Source organism: Tamandua tetradactyla, chromosome 5 (assembly GCF_023851605.1).
Source record: "Tamandua tetradactyla isolate mTamTet1 chromosome 5, mTamTet1.pri, whole genome shotgun sequence".
NCBI classification, from domain to species: domain Eukaryota; kingdom Metazoa; phylum Chordata; class Mammalia; order Pilosa; family Myrmecophagidae; genus Tamandua; species Tamandua tetradactyla.
This window is the reverse complement of record NC_135331.1, coordinates 171,100,685-171,123,146: the sequence shown is the minus strand read 5'-3', so window position 1 is coordinate 171,123,146 and position 22,462 is coordinate 171,100,685. Positions and strand designations below refer to the sequence as shown.

At 38.2% G+C, this 22,462-nt stretch overlaps 1 protein-coding gene across 2 annotated transcripts in view; it reads left to right on the top strand.

Moving 5' to 3' along the window:
- LAMA4 (laminin subunit alpha 4) overlaps positions 1 to 22,462 on the top strand; it is a 147,237-nt gene that overhangs the window by 25,158 nt on the left and 99,617 nt on the right. For both annotated transcript variants that reach the window (XM_077162698.1, XM_077162697.1), the window contains exons 2-3: positions 8,451 to 8,552; positions 20,779 to 20,903. In XM_077162698.1, the coding sequence (XP_077018813.1) occupies positions 8,451 to 8,552; positions 20,779 to 20,903 (227 nt within the window). The remainder of the gene's footprint in view (positions 1 to 8,450; positions 8,553 to 20,778; positions 20,904 to 22,462) is intronic.

Below are 22,462 nucleotides of genomic sequence, written 5' to 3'. Positions count from 1 at the left end.
AGGATTTGAGTCTAGGGGAAGAAGTCAAGGTACAGCCAACACAGAACCTAGCACCTAATTGTACTCTTTGCTTCTCCTCAACCCTGTGGGAAGAGATGTATGGTATATGAGGGAGGGGGCCAGGCCATGGAGCAGGGTCTGAAAGAGACAGATGTGTGGGTTCCAGAACACAGGTAGAAGGTTCATGTTTCATAAGATGAAGAGCATTACCTCCTCTGAGATGGGGGAAGGGCATCTGGATGAGTCCAGACAAAGATGATTTTGAGAAGAAGCAAGTAGTATGAGAATTCTCTACCCAACGCTCTCAATTTTCTTTTAGATATAGGAGACAAGATCATCTGCTGGGAGGAAGTGTGCACAATGAAGGATTTGGGATGAATTTCTCATTTCCTACTAATTCATAATAGCCATTTCTCTAATGATACGTCAACCTCTGAGAAGAATATAAGGAAAGAAAGACATGTCTTGCCAGTCAGTTTCTGCTTTGCATCTTGATCCATCCAAGTGGGATGTACTTCCCCGGAGTACACAGGAAAGTGAGTACAGCCCTGGAGTATACAGGATACCTCTAGACAGAAGCAGATATACCTACAAGCAGTGGAATCTTAATGAACCACCCCAAGGAGAGAACCTGCCCCATTAAAACTTCTTTTTCTTGGAAAGAGAAAAGCTAATTTAGGCAGATGTGCAAAACTTTGAGCCATTAAATGGTAATTATCAAATTGTATCATCCATAGAAAAACACTTAGCTCAGATCTTGGTGTCTAGTGAGTTCTCAGTAAATATTAGTCATTATTATTCATAAAAAAAAAACACAGACGAAGATGACAGAAATGTCTGTCATCTCACACCACTGGTTCCTTCCGAGTGGTTCAAGAGTCCTATCAAAATCCCCGACATGCCTGTAACCGAAGTCATTGCTCTACTTGTTCTTACAGCTAAGACTTGTGGTCTGCATCTTTTCCTTTCTTGGAAATGTGTCCACAGCATTTGCCTTAGTAAATTAAATAAAACTGAGTCAGTTTTCAGATATTAGAAAAAAATTTGGCAGAGGCTTTATTGTGTAACCATAGCTTGGAAAGCGAGGACTGAAAAGAACAAGCCAGTAACATGAGGCGATGTGAGGAGAAGCCACAGCAGAAAGCCAGGTGTTAGTAGGAGATTTATTTCAGGAAAAAAAGGCATCACTGAAGCCTCATTATATTGTAAGTGATGAGCACTACTATAAATGAGCGCCTTAAAAGTTGTTTTGTGATGCTTTTCTAGGAGAAAATTAAAGACATTTTCATTAGTATCAATGAATATAATCATCCCCAAATCTAATTTAAAAGAATCTCTGCATGGCTTTAAAGGCTGCACGGTTCCTTGTTTGATTCTTTACCACTAAAGAATATTTCTTAGCAAGTATGGCAAGTACTTCAGCACATCCCATGTCTGTAGGTCTTTACAATCCAAATGAATATTTGATGAACTGCAGTGTCTGGGGGTTGTTTTTTGAGATCATTGTGTTGAGCATTTGCTTCCAAAAACTTGAGAGTGTCCCTGAGACCCATAAAGAATGCTAAAGAATAGACACATACATGTTATTCCAAATAAGTATGATAAAATATCTCTCCACTCTTTGCAAAATTAAAGGACCTGACTTAACGGTAGTCTATACAACCTTGCTCCTAAGAACTCCTTGGGACCTGAATTGCTGTCTCTGTTTCAATGGTAATTAAATTGAGAGCCAAAGTGTTCTGAAAGCTGGCAAAGCCATGGCAGACACAGGTTCTAAGCAGCACGCACAACTAGGAGAGGCAGCACTAGACTCTTCATTGACTAATACTCTTGCTTTAGATTGCCAGTCATAAGAAGAAATACCTCTGACCTGGATAAACTGGTTAAAAATGTTGGAATCACTCTTCTCATCAAGCTGTGGTGAAATCGCTATCAAAATATAAAGATTAACTTTGTGTATTGGAATGTGGGGAATTTGAATTACACAAACAACAGCTCAGAGAGACCCAAGGAAGGATACCTGGGTAGTTCTTCCAGATTCAAGTGGAATCGATCAGAGAGCCACCTTCTTCCTAACTGCAGTATATTGCATGAGGTACTTAACTCATGGGTACTTACTTTGATTCTAGGTTCATATATTAAAAATCAGGGCATGTTCAGTCCTACTTGAAAAAAATATAGAGCCAAAAGTGATCAATAGCTTAATTCAGGACTGTCTTCCATCACAAATACTTTATCTTTTATCTATATAGACACAGAAAAAAATGGCCCATGTGATGCCTACTTAAGTAATAGATTCAGATGTTCCTGGAAGTCATTCCTCCTTAGCAAAGGCTAAAATAATATTTTGAATAAAGTGAATTTTTGTTCAAGATCCCTGAATACTACATGATTCTTACTTCTTCCCAGGTTTTAAGCAGATGGAAGTCAGCATTTTTAAGCATCCACAGGCCTCGAGTAAAGGCACAAAGATTTAACTCCTAAGTGAACATAATATTCAATCTTAAAGTGATTTTCACAATTTACTAGTATTAAAAATGGAATCACTAAAAATAAAACTAGAGGTAAAATTATTCTTGCCCAGAAATGTGAAAAGATAATTCCTTATATGCATACAAGAACTTAATCAGAAAAATAATTCAGTGTGGTCTATTAAATTTGAGGACTAGTAACCTGTAACTTAGCAAAGACTCTGGACACCAGTGAGTGAATTTAGCAGGCTTTTTTTTAATGCTTTCTGCATTGAGCCTCGGTAAATTAAAGCAAAACTTGATGAATAAAAATTCTAGAAGCCTAATTAAGAAAGCAGAATGAGTTGATATTTGTAAAATGTTTGTAGATCCTTGGTTGAAGACACAATGCAAACATTTATTCCAGCTATAGGTCAAATCCTATTAGAATAGCCACCAGGGCTATAGAACTTGCCATTTGTAATGGAATTTCTATTATAATTAATTCATTACAGTTTGTTGGAGCTGGAGATTAGGGTCTGATTCTCTGTAGGATATAAATACCTACTCAGAAACCTCAGGATATATCTCACAATCTTGTATGACAACTTCAGAGTCTTCCTAAATTCCATCCATTTTGTCAGTGTTGGTTTGTTTTGATGGGTGATTGAGGACCTTAAACAGATTACCTAGAGAATTAGAGCACTTGAATTCTTTAATCAATAGGCTTTTCAACAAGTTCTAATAGATTCAATATCTATGCAAAAATAGTGACTTGTGGCCAATTAATTGGCTCTTCTGTGACAATATTTGGAAACGCAATGCAATTTTTGTGAAAGTTTTTAACCTAAAATGATATTATTTACCTTAATACTCATTTTATTTAATGACTCCAAATAACTTTTAGAAGTTTTCCAGATCCAAACAATACAAAATGAACTATAGTTTAACAGAATGTGATTTAAAATTTTAAAGAAAATCCCAGAAATGTTCTGAATAATGCCAGTATTGGTGTCAGTATAGTGCTTCCAAGGGAACCTTGGAATTAAATTAAATAATAAATTAAACTGAAATTAAATGAAGACAAAAATGATATCTTCATAAAATAGCAATTATACTTCATTATAATTATATTGTAAGAAATAATTGGTATTGTAATTACATGATGAACCTCTGGATATAATGTCTTTTGCAATGATACCAACATGAGCTGTTATTCCCATTTCCTTTAAATATAAGTGGCATGTGTAGAAATACCACTTAAATTTCCTCCTAAGATTCCACCTCGTTCTAATTTCCTTAAATAGAAGATTAGTCAAGAACATGAGCATACACATTGATTTTTACTCCAAACCAGAACTCACCCTAATCATATGTGTGCAAATGCAAACTTCTGCTCTTATTCTTCAAAGCCTGGAGAAAATGGTATTGATTAATTCAATCTTGAAGTTAGAGCTGGAAGCGAGCTGTAATAATGGAGTAGCTTAATAATTGAGAACTGTAAAAGGACTACAAATGATTTTGTGGAAAGCAGTCAAAATGACAAACTGTTTTAAAAGTAAATATACCCATTTAATGGTTTTCATATATTAATGTTGTTATATATTTTTAAGCATTATATCTATTTTTCAGATTTTTCTGGAGTTTAAAGGAAGAGGTTTAACTAATTTAAAACCATTTTCAGCCTACTTTGGATTGCTCATAACAGCAAAATTTTGGAAATAATCTAAATGGCCAACAAGGTTTTAATTACATGTACCAATGATATGCCAGATGGTTAAGAGCTCAAACTTGGGAGTCAACCAAAGGGTCTAAATCCTGGGTCCACCATTTCTTATCTGGGTCACCTGGTCTGAGTACCAAATCCCTATAAGCCACAAGGTCCACATCTGTAAAATTAAGATAATGGGACCTACTTCACAGAGCTACTGTAAGGATGAACTAAGAGAACTATACAGTGACCAATATAGTACCTTCAACATGGTAAGTATTCAATGAATGTTCACTGAATATATGTAGCAGCATGTTATAGCAGAGAGATAACAAGATTTGGATTAATCTGACCCCCTTACAAAGTTGTGTGACATTGAACACGTATTCTAGATAACAAGATTTGGATTAATCTGACACCCTTACAAAGTTGTGTGACGTTGAACACATATTCTAATTTCTCTGACCCTCAGTTTTTCCATTTTTAAAATGCAGATAAACATATCTAATTCAAAGAGTTGTCACAAAGCACAAATGCAAAAATGTGGATAAAGCACTTAGCACAATGCCTGGTACCTAGGTCCTCAGTAACTATATTATAATTATTATCATCATCATTATCCTTGTTATTATTACTAATTTTTTAAAAGGCCACCGCACCATCCCGGAAAGGCACAAATCTTCCCAATCCTTTCTAAGATAGTCCAGCCTTGTGTTTCTATGTTGTCTGTGTGAAGTAGTCTTTTTTGCGGGAAGAAAGGTTTAGTTTAGCATCTAAAAATTGATTGTAAGATTTCTCTTATTCATAAACATAAACATACATATGCCTATGCAAAACCATCCTTATTTAATACATTCTGGAGTATTTTCCAAAAGTAAGCAGACTTTCCCTATGAGAAGACCAAATAGCACAGGTCTTAGAGTTATTAAGGAAAAGGATTGTTGATCAGGAATGAAACTAAAAATTAGCTTTACTTTCATTCTTGGAAATATCTTTCTGTTAGTATTACAACAAAGATCAATTTCCCCAATCCCCAGAAAGTTTCAAGAAGACGTTCACTAAAACAGTAACAGGATTCCCTGAAGTCATGATGAAGTGCTTCTACATAAAAGAAACCACAGTCTTAAATAACTCTTCTGTGAAGATACTAAAACTTCCCTGAACCACTTAAGTCCGTTTCCAGGAGTCCCCAAAGTTCAAAAACACAGGGACCAAGACACTCAAGACCTTTTAAAAGGTGCGGTGGCCTTTTAAAAAATTAGTAATAATAACAAGGATAATGATGATGATAATAATTATAATATAGTTACTGAGGACCTAGGTACCAGGCATTGTGCTAAGTGCTTTATCCACATTTTTGCATTTGTGCTTTGTGACAACTCTTTGAATTAGATACGTTTATCTGCATTTTAGAAATGGAAAAACTGAGGGTCAGAGAAATTAGAATATGTGTTCAACGTCACACAACTTTGTAAGGGTGTCAGATTAATCCAAATCTTGTTATCTAGAATACGTGTTCAATGTCACACAACTTTGTAAGGGGGTCAGATTAATCCAAATCTTGTTATCTCTCTGCTATAACATGCTGCTACATATAAGAGTTCTGGTGAACTCTTTAGTGGCACCAGAAATTTCCCATACCAAAGGATTCCGTTAACATATATGACACCTTTTTGCGGATTTTTAAATGGCATGTCCCCTCTGGTTAGATGAATTGGAAAAAGGAACTCTTTCTGGTGGACACTGCTCAGCAGGGAAGGACTTGACCAGATTTCCAACCTAGACTCACCCTCTTGGTGGGGGTCCACATGCCTGCTTACTGCAGCTCTATCCCTGTCTCCATTTTAGTTTCTATTCCCCACAATCCAAGAAACTGTAGCCAAGTTATCCTTCACTCAAGGTCGTAGCCTTAGCCTGGGAAGTGGATAAGGTAATGACAAACTCTTAGAGTGAAGAGTCTCCTCCTAAACTTGGTAGAACATAAAGATTTCATCTTGCCCACAGTCAAGTCTAGGCAATGGCTGTCTGGGCTGTGTTGAGAAAGTCTGAGATCAAATCCAGCCCCAGCAGAGAGAGATGTGGATGGGTTAGCGATATATGTCTTTTGTTTCCAATAGCATGTATGCCTCAGATTTGCTATCCTGGCCCAATCATTCAAATAACCAACTCTTCTTTGAGCAGTTATCATGTGTAAGTCACTAAGAGAGAGATGCTTTGAAGCAACACTTCCAAGCATAAATGCACATTGGAATCTTTAGGGATTTTTTTTTTAAGTAAAGATCCTTCACATTTTTCTACAAATCTAAAACTTCTAAAATAAAAATGTATACTAAAAAAACACAGATCCCTTGGCTCCACAGTCAGACCTACTGAATCAGAAGCTCCCAGATGACTATTATGTGGCCAGTAGCTGAGCTCAGAATCCAGTGTTTTGGAGGTTACAGAGATAACTAGTATGAAGCCCCTTGGTACACTTACTCACTCTCCTTATAATTAAATCTGTCCTAATGTCAAATTGCAGGATGTCACTCATTCAAGGGTCATCAAATCAGTTTTATGGGTCATGACCAGAATATAATTTTATGTAAAAGTGAATAGAAAATTTAAGGTACATTATACATTACATAGGGGTTAATTATTTTGTGAAACTTATTTCTGATATATCAATGTACTGTATCATATCGAAAACGTGTTACTTTCAGAAAAAAGTTGAAAATATTTTAAATTAAATCATCTAAATTAAATGCTTTCTCCTGCAAACTTAACACTCTTCCCTCTCTTTTTTTTTTTTTTTTTTTAAAGGAAAGACAGAGAGAAGGAAGGAAGGATAGAAGGAAGGAAGGAAGGAAGAAAGGGAAACATTTTTAAACATTTTCTTGTTTTATTGTATTCTGTTTCTCCGTTTTTGTTACATGGGCTGGGGCCGGGAATCGAACCGAGGTCCTCCGGCATAGCAGGCAAGCACTTTGCCCGCTGAGCCACCGCGGCCCGCCCCCTCTCTTTTTTTTTATTAATTGAAAAAATTAACTAACACAACATTTAGAAATCATTCCATTCTACATATTCTTCTCTCTCTTTTGTTTCCTAGTGGAAACTGAAAAAAAAATGGTTTACCATCAACCACAAAACTGCACTATAAATTATAAATCGGTCCCCTCTCACCTTGTTTTCTCCACCTAACATGATGGAGTTTCTTTGACATCTCTTCATGGCCAATGTCATTTTTCCCTATTAAACTTCCTACATTAAATACATTATATTACATCACTTTTAGGGTCCAAACTGATGACATTTTTATACTGTAAATGTGGTAGCTAGTGGTTCTTTCTTTACAGAGAAGAAAGCAAGAGGATATGGGTTTGTCTAGAAGTCAGAGAACTTTGACCAAATAAAAAGAAAAATTTCCTGGCAACTATCACAGTGCAAACTACAATATGTGTGTGTCATATGAAATCTGCTCTCTAAATCTGTGGAAACAAACCAGATTCTTGTCCATCTGGAATTCTTTAAACATAAGTCTGTCCCATGAGCAGGGAGTAGACTTCAGGATAATGCCATTGAAACAGTCCAAAGAAACTTAAAAAACACACCAATAAACCCATCAGATAAACCAGGAAAAATCCCACCTTGCTTCTAGTGACATTTGAGGGGATTCTTTGTTGTACCTGGTTAACTGGTGCATTGCAGAGTGGTTTAACTTCCCCGCAAGGAAGTTAGCCTCTCTGGGTCTCATTTCCTTATCAATAAAATGAAAGAAAATAATGTATTCCTGGAGAGTTGTGGGGGTTTGACAAGTGCAAGGACACATTAACATTCTTGTTCTTCTTTTTAAAATTTTAGGATCTGAATAGAATTTCTTAAGAGCCCATGTTCATGAAAGACACACCTCCAAGTTGCTATATCAAAGCTAAAAAAATTTTTAAACCATGCGTCTTTATTTATAGGAAGCATGATGCAACTTCTCACTGTGACTAATATTTAATCGTGTTTTTGTATTGTTTTGGTTTGCTTTAGAAGAAAACATTCTGCCCTCTTACCATTATCCAAAAACTTCATATTGTTCCTAAGATGGGCCAGTGTTAAGGGTTTTCCTATTTTCACAAATAGGTTTAAAAGACAAAAGCATGTAATAAGATTGGATTTATATCATCCATCGTTGAAAGGGGAGTATAAATAGTTCATGTTTTGTAAAGTGTATGGTTTGTTATTCTTCTCTTTTTCCTCTCAGAAAATATTGACCAAAATTTTTCTGTTCAATAATTAAAATGACTGTGATGTGTCTGTTTCAGAAATGTGGAGCTGGATTCTTTCAGTCCCTGTCAGGAGAATGTTTGCCCTGTGACTGTAATGGTAATTCCAACAACTGCTTAGACGGCTCTGGGTCCTGTGTGGTAAGTCGGAGACACCTGTCACTCTGCATCTATTTCACGGGGGCTTTGTAACTTGGATGGAGATAAAATAGTCTCCCTGGACCTTTGAGCTGCCTCCGAGCAAGCTGCTAATCAAGTTCTTTTTCTTACTCTTCACCTTTTCCTGTAAAACCCGTCATGGAAACCACTCCTGATTGTATATTGCCGCCAAGGCATATGTGTGAAAGGGCTCTGTGAGGTAACTACCTCACCATCCTTGGCAGCTGCTTTCTTGCTGTAGGCCAGTCATCATGGGAGTTGGATATAATGCACAGAGGAGGAAATCATCCACCCAAATTCCCATGTAATCGTATAGTTCACCATATGTTTGGCTTTGCTCCACATAAGCCAAGAGGATGAAACAGTTGCTTCATAGTCTATTTTAGAACTTAAGGTAATCATAGCTATAGATCAAAATTAGCAGGGAATTTTTTTATTTGAATCAAATAAGCCCCAAAAGCTACTTTTTCATCAACAGAAATGTATTCTGAGGTAGATTGTTCTTCAGTAAAACATTAGAGACTGGGCGGGCCACAGTGGCTCAGCAGGTAGAGCTTTCGCCTGCCATGCCAGAGACCCGGGTTCGTTTCCCAGTGCCCGCCCATGCAAAAATAAATAAATAAATAAATAAATAAATAAATAGAAAACCATTAGAGACTTATAAAACAGCCCAAGGAGACTTCTAGCAGAAAAATGCTTGCTATATATCTCCCATTTTCAGTGAATAAATTGACAACTTAGTGAAAGCGGGTATTGAAATATTAACCAGAAGTGGCTTCAGTAGAAGTCATAGGAGGCATTTTTAAGGACTTATGCCCTAAGATCACATTTTCCTTTATGAGCTATTATGATAAAGCTGGAAAATTAGATTTCTTCAAGTTCCTATTGGGCAAAAGAGGGTTTCTAAAACTGTTAGGGTATATTTGCATAAACCACAGGAATATTGAATTAAATACACTTATTTTCCTCAAAATCAGCATAATTGTCCTTATTAAACAGGTAATTTTGATTTCAAGTGGCGTCCAAGGCACATGCATGAAGGCACTATTTTACTCAGTCATTACATTGAGATGCAAAGTAGAACTTTTTCATTGATTTTAAACCATTTTTCTTGGACAGAGAGACTTAAAAGGAAAAACACTAAATGTGGCTATCTCTTTGGAATGTTTGTTTAGCCCTGATATTTCCATTTTCCCCTGCCCCCATCTTCTTAAATAGCCATCACGTCCAGGATGTCCTCTGTTGCAGTGTAGGCATGTGCAGCTGCCAAAGCCTACCCCTTCCTAATGCTTCCATCTCCGCTTTCCTGTTATTTTAATCCTGGTGACATTTGGGGAAAAAATAAACAAACATGGAGACGCTTGAACTAAGAATGTATATCTCTTATAATTGGACCAATCAAAGGTTCTTTGTGATCTGTTTTCATAAAATAGCAGACTACAGTAGGATCTCAGTAAAGCCCATCAGGTGTTGTTAGGCAGGAAAATAAGACAGAAGACTGAAACGGAGCGGGGGAAAGACCGTCTCACGAGTGTCTATCAAAAGCAATGACAAATCCACTCTTCTTTGTAATAATGTTGCCAGAATAGGAGCCACGATAGTTTTAGCTTTGACCTAAACACAGGTTTTTTTAGCTGAACGACCGCGTGACTCCTTCACAGTTCCCAGGACGTGTGAGGTTCCCTAAAGGTCTGCGTGTGGGTTAGGGTGTAGATATTCACACACACACACGCACACACACAGAGACGCTCCCACTCATCGTGCAATTCCTATGCTCAGAGACAGAAAATTAAATAAGAAAGAGAGAGCCACCCTACTCCCAATGATAGTATTCTCCTTACCCAGAAGAAAATATCTTTTTTCCCCTTTATTAAAATACCATATGCCCAGTGTAAAGCAGCAACATTATAGATACGTACTGTGCATGAAATACAGGGGGGAAATCACCCACAATCCTATCCCCAGAGCAGCTCACATAAATATGCTAGTATTCTTTTAAATAAATTTAATTCAGAAAGAAAAAAAAGTAGATGGAATTATTAAAAGTAAGTGAGGGGGCAGGAAAGGCCTGCAAATATAGAAAGCATATTTTGTCACTTAGTTGGCAAGTATATTAAGTCTATGGTGTCACCCTGGAATCACACTCATTTTTTTCTTTATCCTTTGGCATCCTTTTTTCCCGCCTCCTGGTGGAGCGCCAGCCCTGTCACCCTACCTCATACTCAGCTCTCAGGAAGCCAGAAAGGAAGCAGTAGCTATACATTAACACTTCCTGGTAACCTATTGTGGGCCCAGTCTTTCAATCAGTTCATACATTTTGCCTTGCCTAACTCATTTTTTCATCTTCCATATGCAACCCCCCTAAAAAGTCTTCCTTTTCATTTATTTTGTCTTATTTTGCTTTCATTTGGAAGGCTTATAACATCTCTGCATCTGCTTGTACTCCTCTAACTGCTTCCAGTTTTTCTTCAATCCCAATATCAAATTTAATTTGCCCTTGTATTTGCAGACTTATTTATAAGAAACTATGGTGAGTTCAAGGATTTCAGGGTTGATTAAAGAAAAGACTTGATCACGAGGTGGCAGTAGCACACAGTGAGCTTTATTTGGGTGGTGTTTGGACAATTTTGCATTAGAGAGGATGTCCCCAGAGGGCAAGGTAGTTCTAGAGAAGAGAGCAGCTTATGAGCCCAGGTAATGTCACTCAACAAGGTGGGGAGGCTCTGGGTTAGAAAGTTACAAAAGGCAAGAAATTTGGGATCTTTTATAGCCCCAGGGTTTATCTTGTCTATGGCAAGCAGATGTTCAGTGCAATTTTACAGGGTATGCGAAGCAGACAGGTTCTAAGTAGCTAAAAATATGCTTATTTGGGCTATATTTAAAGCCGCTAGATGTGTAAGAATTTGAGTTTGCTGCCAACAGGCTTTGGGCTAATGGCCCTATCCTGTTATGAAGAAGTAAACAACACAGGGGCCAGTATCGGGGGCCACGTGTGATCTATTTTCATAATAGAAACTACACCATTTGGCAACAAAATATAGAATAGATAAAGGTATGTTACCATTTTAGATATATCAGACAAGCATAGAAATTTCTTCAAAATATCACTTCAAATACCAGATAGGTGGCTATTTTTTTTTTTTTTGGTGGCTAATTTTAAAACAGCATGATTAGTGAAATTTCACAAGTCTAAAGTGTCTTTTCAAAGGGCCAACTTGCATCTCACTAGAACTGGGGCATAGTGGGAAGTTCTCAGCAGAGTCACTTAGGCAGGGTCCCAAAGACTAGTCAGCTCCAATGGATATGATGAGATCTCTAGAGAGATGCAAGAAGGAGACATGAGAAAGGAATTGGGGGGAGAAGAAACTGATGGAAGCAGAGAGGTGACAGATGGCAGGAATGCTGGTCACAGTTAACCCATATTTTATACTAGGTGTAGAGCCTGCATGCAAATAACCAGGAGAGGGCCATGACAAGGCCAGTTACCATGAAATAGCTGGTACAAAGTCATTAGGAGAAAGCCTGGGACCCAATGGCCAGAGCCAGAATACAGTAAAGGCTGGCTTGAAGTTCATCATTGGCACAAAGTTCATTACGTTCAGTTAAAAACAAAAACACAAACATTTTATTTTGAAATAATTCCAAATTAACAGGAAAGTTACAAATCCAATCCAAATCCCATACAGAGAATTCCGACATACTCCTGTCACCCCAGAAACCAGTTCACCAATTTTAAAATTTTGTCACATTTGCTTTGTCATTCTATTTATCTATCACTCTTTCAGTCCATCTATTTATCCAGCCATCTGTCTGTCTATTAGTCCATTTCCAGAAGGCTTGAGTGTAGATTGTATGTATCATGCTCCCTGAACACTTAATACTGAAATGTCTATTTCCTGAGAACAAGGATAGTCACTTAGGTAACCACCTTAAGTTCAAGAAATTCAAAATTGATATAAAGCTTACAGACTGTATTTCAGTTTTTTCATAAGTCCCAATAATATCCCTTGAGCCTTTTCTGCTCCCTTGCTAGATTCCATCCAGGATCATGCATTGCACTTAATTGTCATTGTCTCTTTAGGTGCTCATTCTTATGTTTTGATTCATTGTGGGACCTTACATACGACATAAACTTTCCCAACTCATCCACTTCCACGCATGCTATTCAGTGGGATTTATCACACTCACAATGTCGCTGTTCCATCACCACCTAACATAACTAAAACTTTCCTCCCTCCCCAAACAGAGACCTTATACCCATCATACATTAACTTTCTAATTACCTTCCCTCCACCCCTGGCGACCTGAACTCTCATTTCTGTCTCTATGAGCTTGCAGATTCACTGATTTTATTTGTAGTTACTATGGGACTTAAGTTTAACATCCTAAATCTGTAACATTCGTTTGCTTAGGTACCAGTTTAATTCAGTGGTAGGCTATTCCCCTTCATCCCTCACCTTTATACAGTTCTTGTCACAAACTGCGTTTTATGCATTATGAGTCCCAAACTGCTCACTTATCATTATATTTTATGCACTTGTCTTTTAGAGCCATAGGAAATAAAAAATGTAGTTTCAAACTAAAAAATGCAACAGTATTGGCATTTATATTTATCCGTGTCATTACCCTAACTAGTGATACTTATTTTTCCATGTGGCTTCAATCCATGTCTATGGCCATTTCCTTTCAACATTTTAGCATCTCTTGAGGCTATATAGTGGTGATGAATTCCCTCAGCTTCTATTTACCTGACAATTTCTTAGTTTTGTCCTCATTCTTTTTCTTTGTACGCTGTATGGTGGGGGTCATACTTCATTCTTCTTCCATGTGACTATCCTGTTATTGCAGCACCATTTGTCAGTTGGGGTCGGGGGTGGGCAGGGAAGTGCATGGGCTGGGAATTGAACCTGGGTCTCCTGCATGGCAGGTGAGAATTCTACCACTGAACTACCTGTGTACCCCCTCACCCTCATTTTTGAAAGACAGTTTTGCCAGAATTCTTTATTGGTAATTTTTTGCTTTCAGCACTTTAAATATGTCATCCCACTGCCTTCTTGCCTCCATGGTTTCTGATGAAAAATCAGCATTTCATCTAATTGAGGGTCCCTTGTATATGATGCATTGTTTCTCTCTTGGAGATTTCAGAATTCTCTCTTTATCTGTGATATGATTATAATATATCATGGTATGGGTCTATTTGGATTTATCCTATTTGGAGGTCATTGGACATCTTCAAAGTGTATATTCATGTCTTTCATTAAATTTGGCATGTTTTCAGCCATTATTTCTTCGACTATTCTCTCTGCTCCATTTTCTCTTTCCCTTTGGGGACTCCCACAATGCATATATTGGTGCACTTGATGTTATCCCAGAGGTTCCTCAGGGTATTTTCAGTTTTCTTCATTCTTTCCTCTTTCTTTTCCTCAGACTGGATTATTTCAGTTGCCTTATCTTCAAGTTCACTGACTCTTTCTTCTAACATTCCATTCTGCTGTTGAAACTCTCCAAGGAATTTTTCATTTCTGTTACTGTGGTCTTCATCTTTGTTTAGTTCCTTTCCATAATTTCCGTCTCTATATTGATATTCTCTTTGTGTTTATCAATCATTTTCCTGATTTCCTTTAACTAATTGCCCATGTTTTCTTTTAGCCTTTTGGGCATGTTTAGGACCATTAAAAAAAAGAAAAAAATCTTTGTCTGGTATGTTCCAGGACTGGTCCTCCTCAATGATATTGGACTGGGCCATCGCTTCCTGTTTCTTTGAATGTTTTATAATCTTTTGTTGAAACCTGGACATTTTGATATTTTAATATGTTATCCCTGGAATTTAGACTCTAAAACATATATCCCCTAATGTTTTATACAGCTAGTATTAAGACAGGAGCCAAAAGAAGAAGAAGATACCTTTATTTTCTTTGCAGATTGACCTATATGAGTGCTCTCCTTCAGAATTTATCTATACAATGAGTTTAGAGAATAGCTCCAGGCCAAAGTGTAGGAATCTAGGCACTGCACTGAATGTCTGCAGCCAGAAATCCTTTGCTTCATGCAGCACAGCTTGACTGCTCTCCCACAGCATTCTGTAGGAGAATTCTGTGAGCTGCCTTCTGTATGCAGGGTAAGTTCTAGGATGGTGAATCCTCAGGCCACTGCTAGACAGATTGAGCCAGACTTACATGCTCCCAGTTAGTGCACAAAGGTTATTCTACTCCCTCCTGAGCTGGGAGCCTGGACCAGTTCCATGCGAGTAGTGAAGGGTGGGAGAGGGGCCAGCTAGGAATCCATGAGCTCCTACCGCTTTTAAGTAGCCCTTTTCTTGATTCAGTGCCTGCCCTGTTACTGCAGTCCTTTAACTGTTTTCTGGAGCTTTGAGAATGATGTTTCTGCCAGTTCTTGCTGGTTGTTCAATGTTTCTGTGGAGGGACAGAGCCCTGAAGGCTCTCACTCTGCCGTCTTGATCTCTTAGGGTTTTTTTTGTTTGTTTGTTTTTAACATGGGCAGGCACCGGGAATCGAACCCAGGTCCTCTGGCATGGCAGACAAGCATTCTTGCTTGCTGAGCCACTGGCCTGCCCGATCTCTTAGTTTTGATTAAAGGATTATTTAGTTTATTTGGTTCCAATCATCTGTTTAGTAGTGAAAGACACTATTCTAGGCTCTAGGTTAAGTGGAATTAAGGGCTGTGGAGACAGTGCACCTACTTGAAAATGCTTGTAGACATTACCAGTGTCATGAGGCTCAAGGTACTCGGACCATACACCCTTTAGAAACACATTCAGAAACTCCCATCTGTTCTGTGACAATCATGTGAAAAATCAATTCCAGTATCGGTACCAGCATTTCAGAAAGAAAATTTCTTAATCTGAATCAAAGAGCTGCAAAGATATAACTGAATTCTAGAGGGAAACGTATCACACTCTTTAGTGTTTGTATCTGACTGTGGAAATATATACAGATTTAATTTTCTTCCTCTCACTTTAGAATATACCTGCCCAAATTTTCTACAACTGTCTGTGTAATTCCATAATTTAAAAGACGTTGCTATTCATGTAGAATGCTTTCAAGCACAATGTGCTCCTAAGCACAATGGAGAAGGGAAATAATCCAATATATTGAAGGCTAATGAATTTTTTATTAGTCTCAAAGTCTAATTAAAAGCCTATTCAGGAAAACAAAGATAATACATCTTTAATTTTTCCATACACTAGCATTTTTCTCATGATTTCCTAACTCCCTTTTATTATCTATGTAAGCAGAGAGCAATCATCTGAGTCCCTGTAAGCTTAAGCAGTATGTGTGGTTAATAAAACAGCACACTCACTAGGTGCATAAGAACCAGAAGAAATTACAGAAAGACTTATTGTTCCTGTTTTCCTTTCAACTCCAAAATTGGTATCTAGATTTAAGTGCACAATCCTTACATTAAAATTTTGACAATTTTTCAATCTATTGCAAACTTGGAAAATAGCAAGTTTTGCAAATAGTGATCAGTTTGATTCCATGCTAGCTAGAGTTCTGAGACAAAGTCAGAAAATTTCATGTCCAAAGAATTCTAAGCATGAGTATCTCAGTGAAGCCTCCATTGCTTTATGTCCCCAACCCAAGAATATGACTGAAACTGAATGCGGATAACAAGTTCTCTACAGGGTTAGTCCTTCCTCTTGTCAACCCCAAACTTCTTCCTCCTCTTACATTCCCACATCAATTAAATGGTAACGTCATTCTGCCAATACACCCCAGGCTTAGATGCCTTAGATTCTTCATCTACGACTTCCTGTTCTTCTTCCTCAATGTCAGTTCAAAACAAAATCCTGCCAATTCAGCCTAGAAGAGAACCTCCTCTCTCTTATGCAGGACCACTGCCTTAATTCACATCCACAGCCTCCCTCCCCAGCCACAGCCAAGGCCTCTCAACTCCTCATCAACTCCAGACTCTCCTTCCTTTAATTTTTCACACTAGACGTGGAGATGTCTTGCAAAAATACCACCAGATTAAGGCATTCCCCTTTCCAAAATTTTAAGGAGTTTCGATTTCAGTCATACTGAGCATCTCATTGCCACCTAAACCTGCTTTGTACTTGCACACTGTGCCCAAAATTGTGTTCCCTTCTTCTCTAGCTGAGATTTCTTGCTTATCCTTCAGGGACTAGTTTAGATGTCACCACCTCCATTAATTAAGCCTTCTCTAACTTTCACAGGAAGAGCTAGAGGCTACCTTTCCCTCCTTTTGTCCCATAGCTGGTGTGTACTTTATACATAGTTTAGCACATAGCACTCTATATTATTCTTTCTTTACCTCTCTGTTTCCTTCACAAGACTGTGAATTACTCAAAGGCAGGAATTGATTCTTTTTCATTTTAGTAACAGACCCAGCTCATGATATCAGCTTAATTTGGGTTTATTAAATGAATGAATAGATAGATTAATAAAATGACAAACTAGTACAAAATCCTATAATTTTATAAATTATGAGACTCTTGGGTCATTCCTTTATTGCAGTAAAATGGACTGTCTGGTTACTCTAGAGAATCATGCTTGGGCCCAATGCTGGGTAGCTAGTGGACAGAGCTACCTATACACTAGGGGTTTCTATCGAGACCTTTGGCTTCTTAAAGTAGGCCAGACCAGCTGCATCCTCAGCGCTTAAGAGTTTATTAGAAATACAGAATCTCAGGCCCCACTTCCAACCTACTGAATCAGAATCTGCATTCTGACAAAAGCCCCAGCTAATTCGTGGGCACATTGAAGTTTGAGAAGCATTGATCTAGATAGAGCAGTAGTTCTCAAACTTTTTCATCTCAGAACCCCTGTACATTCTTAAAAAAATACACTCTCAGAAAATAATGCAAGGCTGTACGATGGTGGCTCAGTGGCAGAACTCTCACCTGCCATACCGGAGACCCGGGTTTGATTCCCAGTTCCTGCCCATGCAAAAAAAAAAAATGCAGATTATACCTATTGTTATGTACTGTATTTTAAATTTAGATTAAGGGAGTTTTATAATAGTAATTTAATTCATTCAAAAATGACAATAGTTAACCCATTACATTGTTAACATAAAATAATATGTTATTATAAAGTATAAATGTATTTTATGAACTGAAACTCTTTTTAAACTCTGGCTTAGTAGAAGGCACCTAAAGTCTCATTTTTGATTCTACCCAAGTCTGTGCTGATGTGTCATGCAGCCTCTGGAAAGCTATACTTCATCCTCATGAGAAAATGAGAGCGAAGAAGACAATAAAATCAGTATTATTATTTTTTTTCAGTATTATTTTGAAAATAATTTTGATCTCCCTGGGCATACTTTGAGAACCACCAATCCATCTAGACTATGGCCTTGTATAAAACATGCTGACAAATCACACAAAAGCTTACCTGAACCTTCTAGACTCTGGTCATACATTATGCTGATACTGTGGCAAAGGCAGGGAGGAAGTTAATTTCTCATGTGGAGACACAGCCTGTGCTAAATGTCATTCCTAACACTTACCTGCTATCATTTCTCTAGCTGCAGCTTTCCTCATCACTGGCCCAAATTTCAGAATGCTTTATCCATTTGTATGTGGGGCCACTGTTATTAAAAAATAAACTTTCATCCCAACAACAAATTTGTTTCTTTTGCTACTGTTCATTTGTTTTCTACTTTTTAAATGGCAGAGCATCGAAGGCAAAGAGATATTTGCAATATCAGAGTTAAAGATTCTTAGAGCTAGCAGAGAATTTCTAAGCCATCGAGGCTAACTCTTCCTTTTACAGATAAAGGCCAAGTGACCTGTTCAAAGTCATCCAGCCAGAAAATGTGAGAGCTAGGGGCTTTCTCTCCTGCCTCTAACTCTCTCTCTGCCCATGCAGCTACCTCCCAGAGTATGCTTTGATGCGTTTTTAGAAATTTTATAACGAACCTTTTACAAGGTGGTTGAGGAAAAACCATACTTGCACTCTGAGCATTTAGGGGTTAGGAGAGATTTGGAGCTTTGCCCATGAGGTTAATCACTCCCCAGAATCCAAAGCATCCGTCAAGCCACAAGGGGACAGATTCAGAGATGATCTTATTTTTGCAGCAAGAAGAATGCCTGTTTTCTTATGCACAGATGGGCCTCATTTGCCCAATAAGGACTCAGAAAACTTGATCCCGGCCTGCGAGTAGCTCTGCCAGATTGCTTATGGCTTAGATTCGTGGTAGGCAGATAACTAGGGCAAGACTCATTATTTTTTCTGGCATGAGAGACTGCCACCAATTTTGACTTAGCTTTGGGTACATGTTAATTTTCTTCATTTACTCCAGATGATAATTCACTATTTCACCCTTCTCTACCTTTTCCTTCATTTTCTTTCCAGTAAATATTGACAGAAGGCCAACTTCACAAGGCTCAGTATTCAGCACCATGAGGCACACATATTAAATCCCGTTGCCTGCACATCATTGTTGATTTTCAGAGTTTCTCACTGACCAGTCAGGCAGTTGAACTAGCTCTAAACTCTATTCTGCTAACCAATTTGCAGTCACAAGCAAAGACTGTCCATATCTAATGGCCAATCAACTATACAGAGCATTCGATCAGGATAACTTGTTCCCCCACAGGAAGATTCTGCCCTTTTGACTCTGTGTGTTGTATTTCATTTAAAGCTCAAACTACTATTCGTCTTCTAATTAGATACTACTGTTCAATGGACACCTTTTAATATAGTTACTTTATAACTTCATTTTGGGAAATGAACCTTTTCTCCAACAACATTGGAGATACAGTATCACATGGAAGTTAACAGCATTGCCTCTGGAGCCAGATTGCCTCTTTTAGTAGCTCCTCGCTGTGTGACATTTGTCAATTTACTTAACCTCTCCATGCCCCCGTCTCTTCATTTGTAAGATGGAGAAAAAATAATAACCTATCTCAAAGTTTTCATGAGAATTAAATTAACTAATCGATGTCAAATGTTTACAACAGGGACTGTTATTTTATTCTTAACACCAGCATAGAACATAAAGATAAAAAATAAGTTGCTCTAGTTGAAGAAGTGGAGGGTGAAAGGTCTTAGACCCTAGTCGAGAGCTTAGAGTTCAGCCCACTGTGGCTCCGTCTGGCCTTCCCTAAGATTCTTCCATAGAGCACTGTGAACAAAAGGCTGTTCTACTGAAGCTCTTGTATGTACATGGTACTAAGGAACTAACTCAAATAGGAAATCCACGTAAGAATCCCTCTTAGGTGGATTCTTATTCTAACATTATAATTTTTTCACTGAAAACTATTCAACTTTTATACTCTCTGGGGAATGTAAAAATGAAAATATTGAAGTGCTGATGCCGCTGCTTTGTCCAATACAGCCCATCTAGTCTAAGAAAACTGTCAGTATGCTAGCACCACTGTCTCTTAGAGAGAATAATTTAGAAATTAATCAGTTTGACAAATAGCTATTTAGTATCAACTCCATACTAGCTGATGATAGCAGAAGAGTGGAGTACAGAAGCTGGGAATAGGTGATAACTGTGTAATGCGGGAGTGAGAGGAAGGAGGGGATCAGTGAGAGGAGCTTCAGGAAGAGCTTTTTGGATGTGTCAAGGCCTGGTACCAATCTTGAAGAACAGGCATTCCCAGCAGAAGGATCAGCCTGCTTCATTTCTTTTCTTCTTAGCATCCTCAGAACAAATGCTGGAATCATACTAACCGCCAAACTTGCTATATATTGTGTCTCACTATCCAATAAAGCATCCCATTGGCAGAATGCTCATTATCCACCTTCTCCTCCATTTTTGCTTCAGTCTAGGACTTTTTGTTCTGACAAGCCCATAAATCTTTACCATCACAGCTAAGTACAGGGGAATGTTTCCTTTTCATTTCCTATTTATTCCAAGTCAGTAAGCTGATGCTTCTGGAACATCCAGAGTTTGATCATTCTGATTACCATTCTGAATTGAAATGAGTAGCTGTTGAAAGATCCCTCTGCCCACAGACTCTGAAGAGAGTCCCGAGCTTGCAGGTACCCACACTGAAGTCCAGGGTGAATTCATCTGCCACTTGTCCACACTTTCTATCACTGGCTGGGGCCAGTGTGGTCCCTCTGTGCTGACCAGTACTGATGCACACCATCTAGTCTGCCCATTTAAGGCCTGGCATCCCCTTTGCTTGAAGTATTGCCTGGTTGCCAGATTTTTTGTTTATAAATTTTCTTTTGCATTTTTGTAAATGTTCCTGTCTTTTGTCTCATAGCACTGCCAGCGGAACACAACAGGAGAGCACTGTGAAAAGTGTCTGGATGGTTATATTGGCGATTCCATAAGAGGAGCACCCCAATTCTGCCAGCCATGTCCCTGTCCCCTGCCCCATGTGGCCAAGTAAGTCCTGAATGAGCTGGTTTATCTGGTTTCTTCTACTGCCCTCCCCATAAGTCTTTGATGCCCTATATAGAGTCCTGAGGTTTCTCTGCAGTCAAAACCAAGTACCTCAAGTTGAGATGAGACCAGAAAAATATAGGAAAGGCCTACCCCAATTGCATTTCCAGAGAAGCTTAGCACCTCCTGTAGAGGTGATGATTCTACTTGCAAAATACCGGGGTGTACCATGAGGTCAACAAAGTCACTCAAGTTTTGTAAATGAAGCTGGTCTCATCCTTTCTTGGCTATCCCTTGACCTGAAAAGACCGCATCTGGTAATGCCAACAATCTCATTGTAATATAGTATTTTCGATAGTGTTATTCCCTCTGATTCTCACAGAGAAGACGCTTCCTTGTATTTGGCAGCCAAATAGGTTTTTCAGTCATAATTAAAACACAGTAAAATACAATGCATGCTTTGGGCCAATCAGCTCATTAAGAAGCTTACAAAGAAACTTAATTCTCACTCCTGGTTGTGTTCTTACCTTGTGAAAAAATAAAGAGAATAGTCATATTTCTTCTTGGTAGCAATGGAATTCTTCTCAGGCACATAATATGAATAAAACCGGTAGTCAAGGCTCGCAGGAACATCATGACTGGCCACTTTACAGGCTTAAAAATGACAAATTATAGAATAAAAATGGTACTGAGGAAAGAACAATGGGCCAAGTTCATATCCCAGCTGTGCCGCCTCGTAGCTGTTTGAGCTTAGAAAAGTTGCTTTCTCTGCGTGTCTCAGTTTCCATGGGTTTTGGGGTCAGGGATACTGGGTTCAAATTTTGGCTCCAATCCTAGATTTCTTAATTCACTCTAGATCTCAAATTTATCCTCAGTAAACTAAAGGTGTTGTGAGGAGCCATCTTATAAGGTTATAGGGACTGCACTTGTATGCTATGTGCAGAGCATTTGGATTGGCGCTTAACCCATGAAAGACATCTAGTAGATGTCAGCATTACCAAACACATATATTTTTTCTAACACGTATTTTGCTTACTATATGTTAGCCACTGTTCTAGTCTCATCCTTTCGCTATCCCTTGACCTGAAGTGCTGGATGTAATACTTATGTAATTGAAAAGCCCTGATACAAATATCTAGAATAAGCAAATTCATAGAGATGAAAAATATGTTAGAGATCAGAACCAGGGCCTGGGGTTCCTATCCCCCAGGATAGAGGTGATGAAAAAATATTGATAGTGAGTGGTTGTAATGATAGCACAACATTGTGAATGCAATTAATGCCAGTGACTTGGTTAAAAATGATTAAAATAGGAAATTTTACATTATAAATATATATTATCACAGAAATTTTTTTTAAAGCCTGAGTACCTGACCCTCCACCACACACACATACACACACACACACACCACTTACTTATAAAGAGAAATGTTCTAGTTTTCAAGCTGCTGGAATGTGATATACCAGAAACAGAACAGTTTTTATAAAGGGGAATTTATTAAGTTGCAAGTTTACAGTTCTAAGGCCGTGAAAATGTCCAAATTAAAGCTAATGTATAAAAA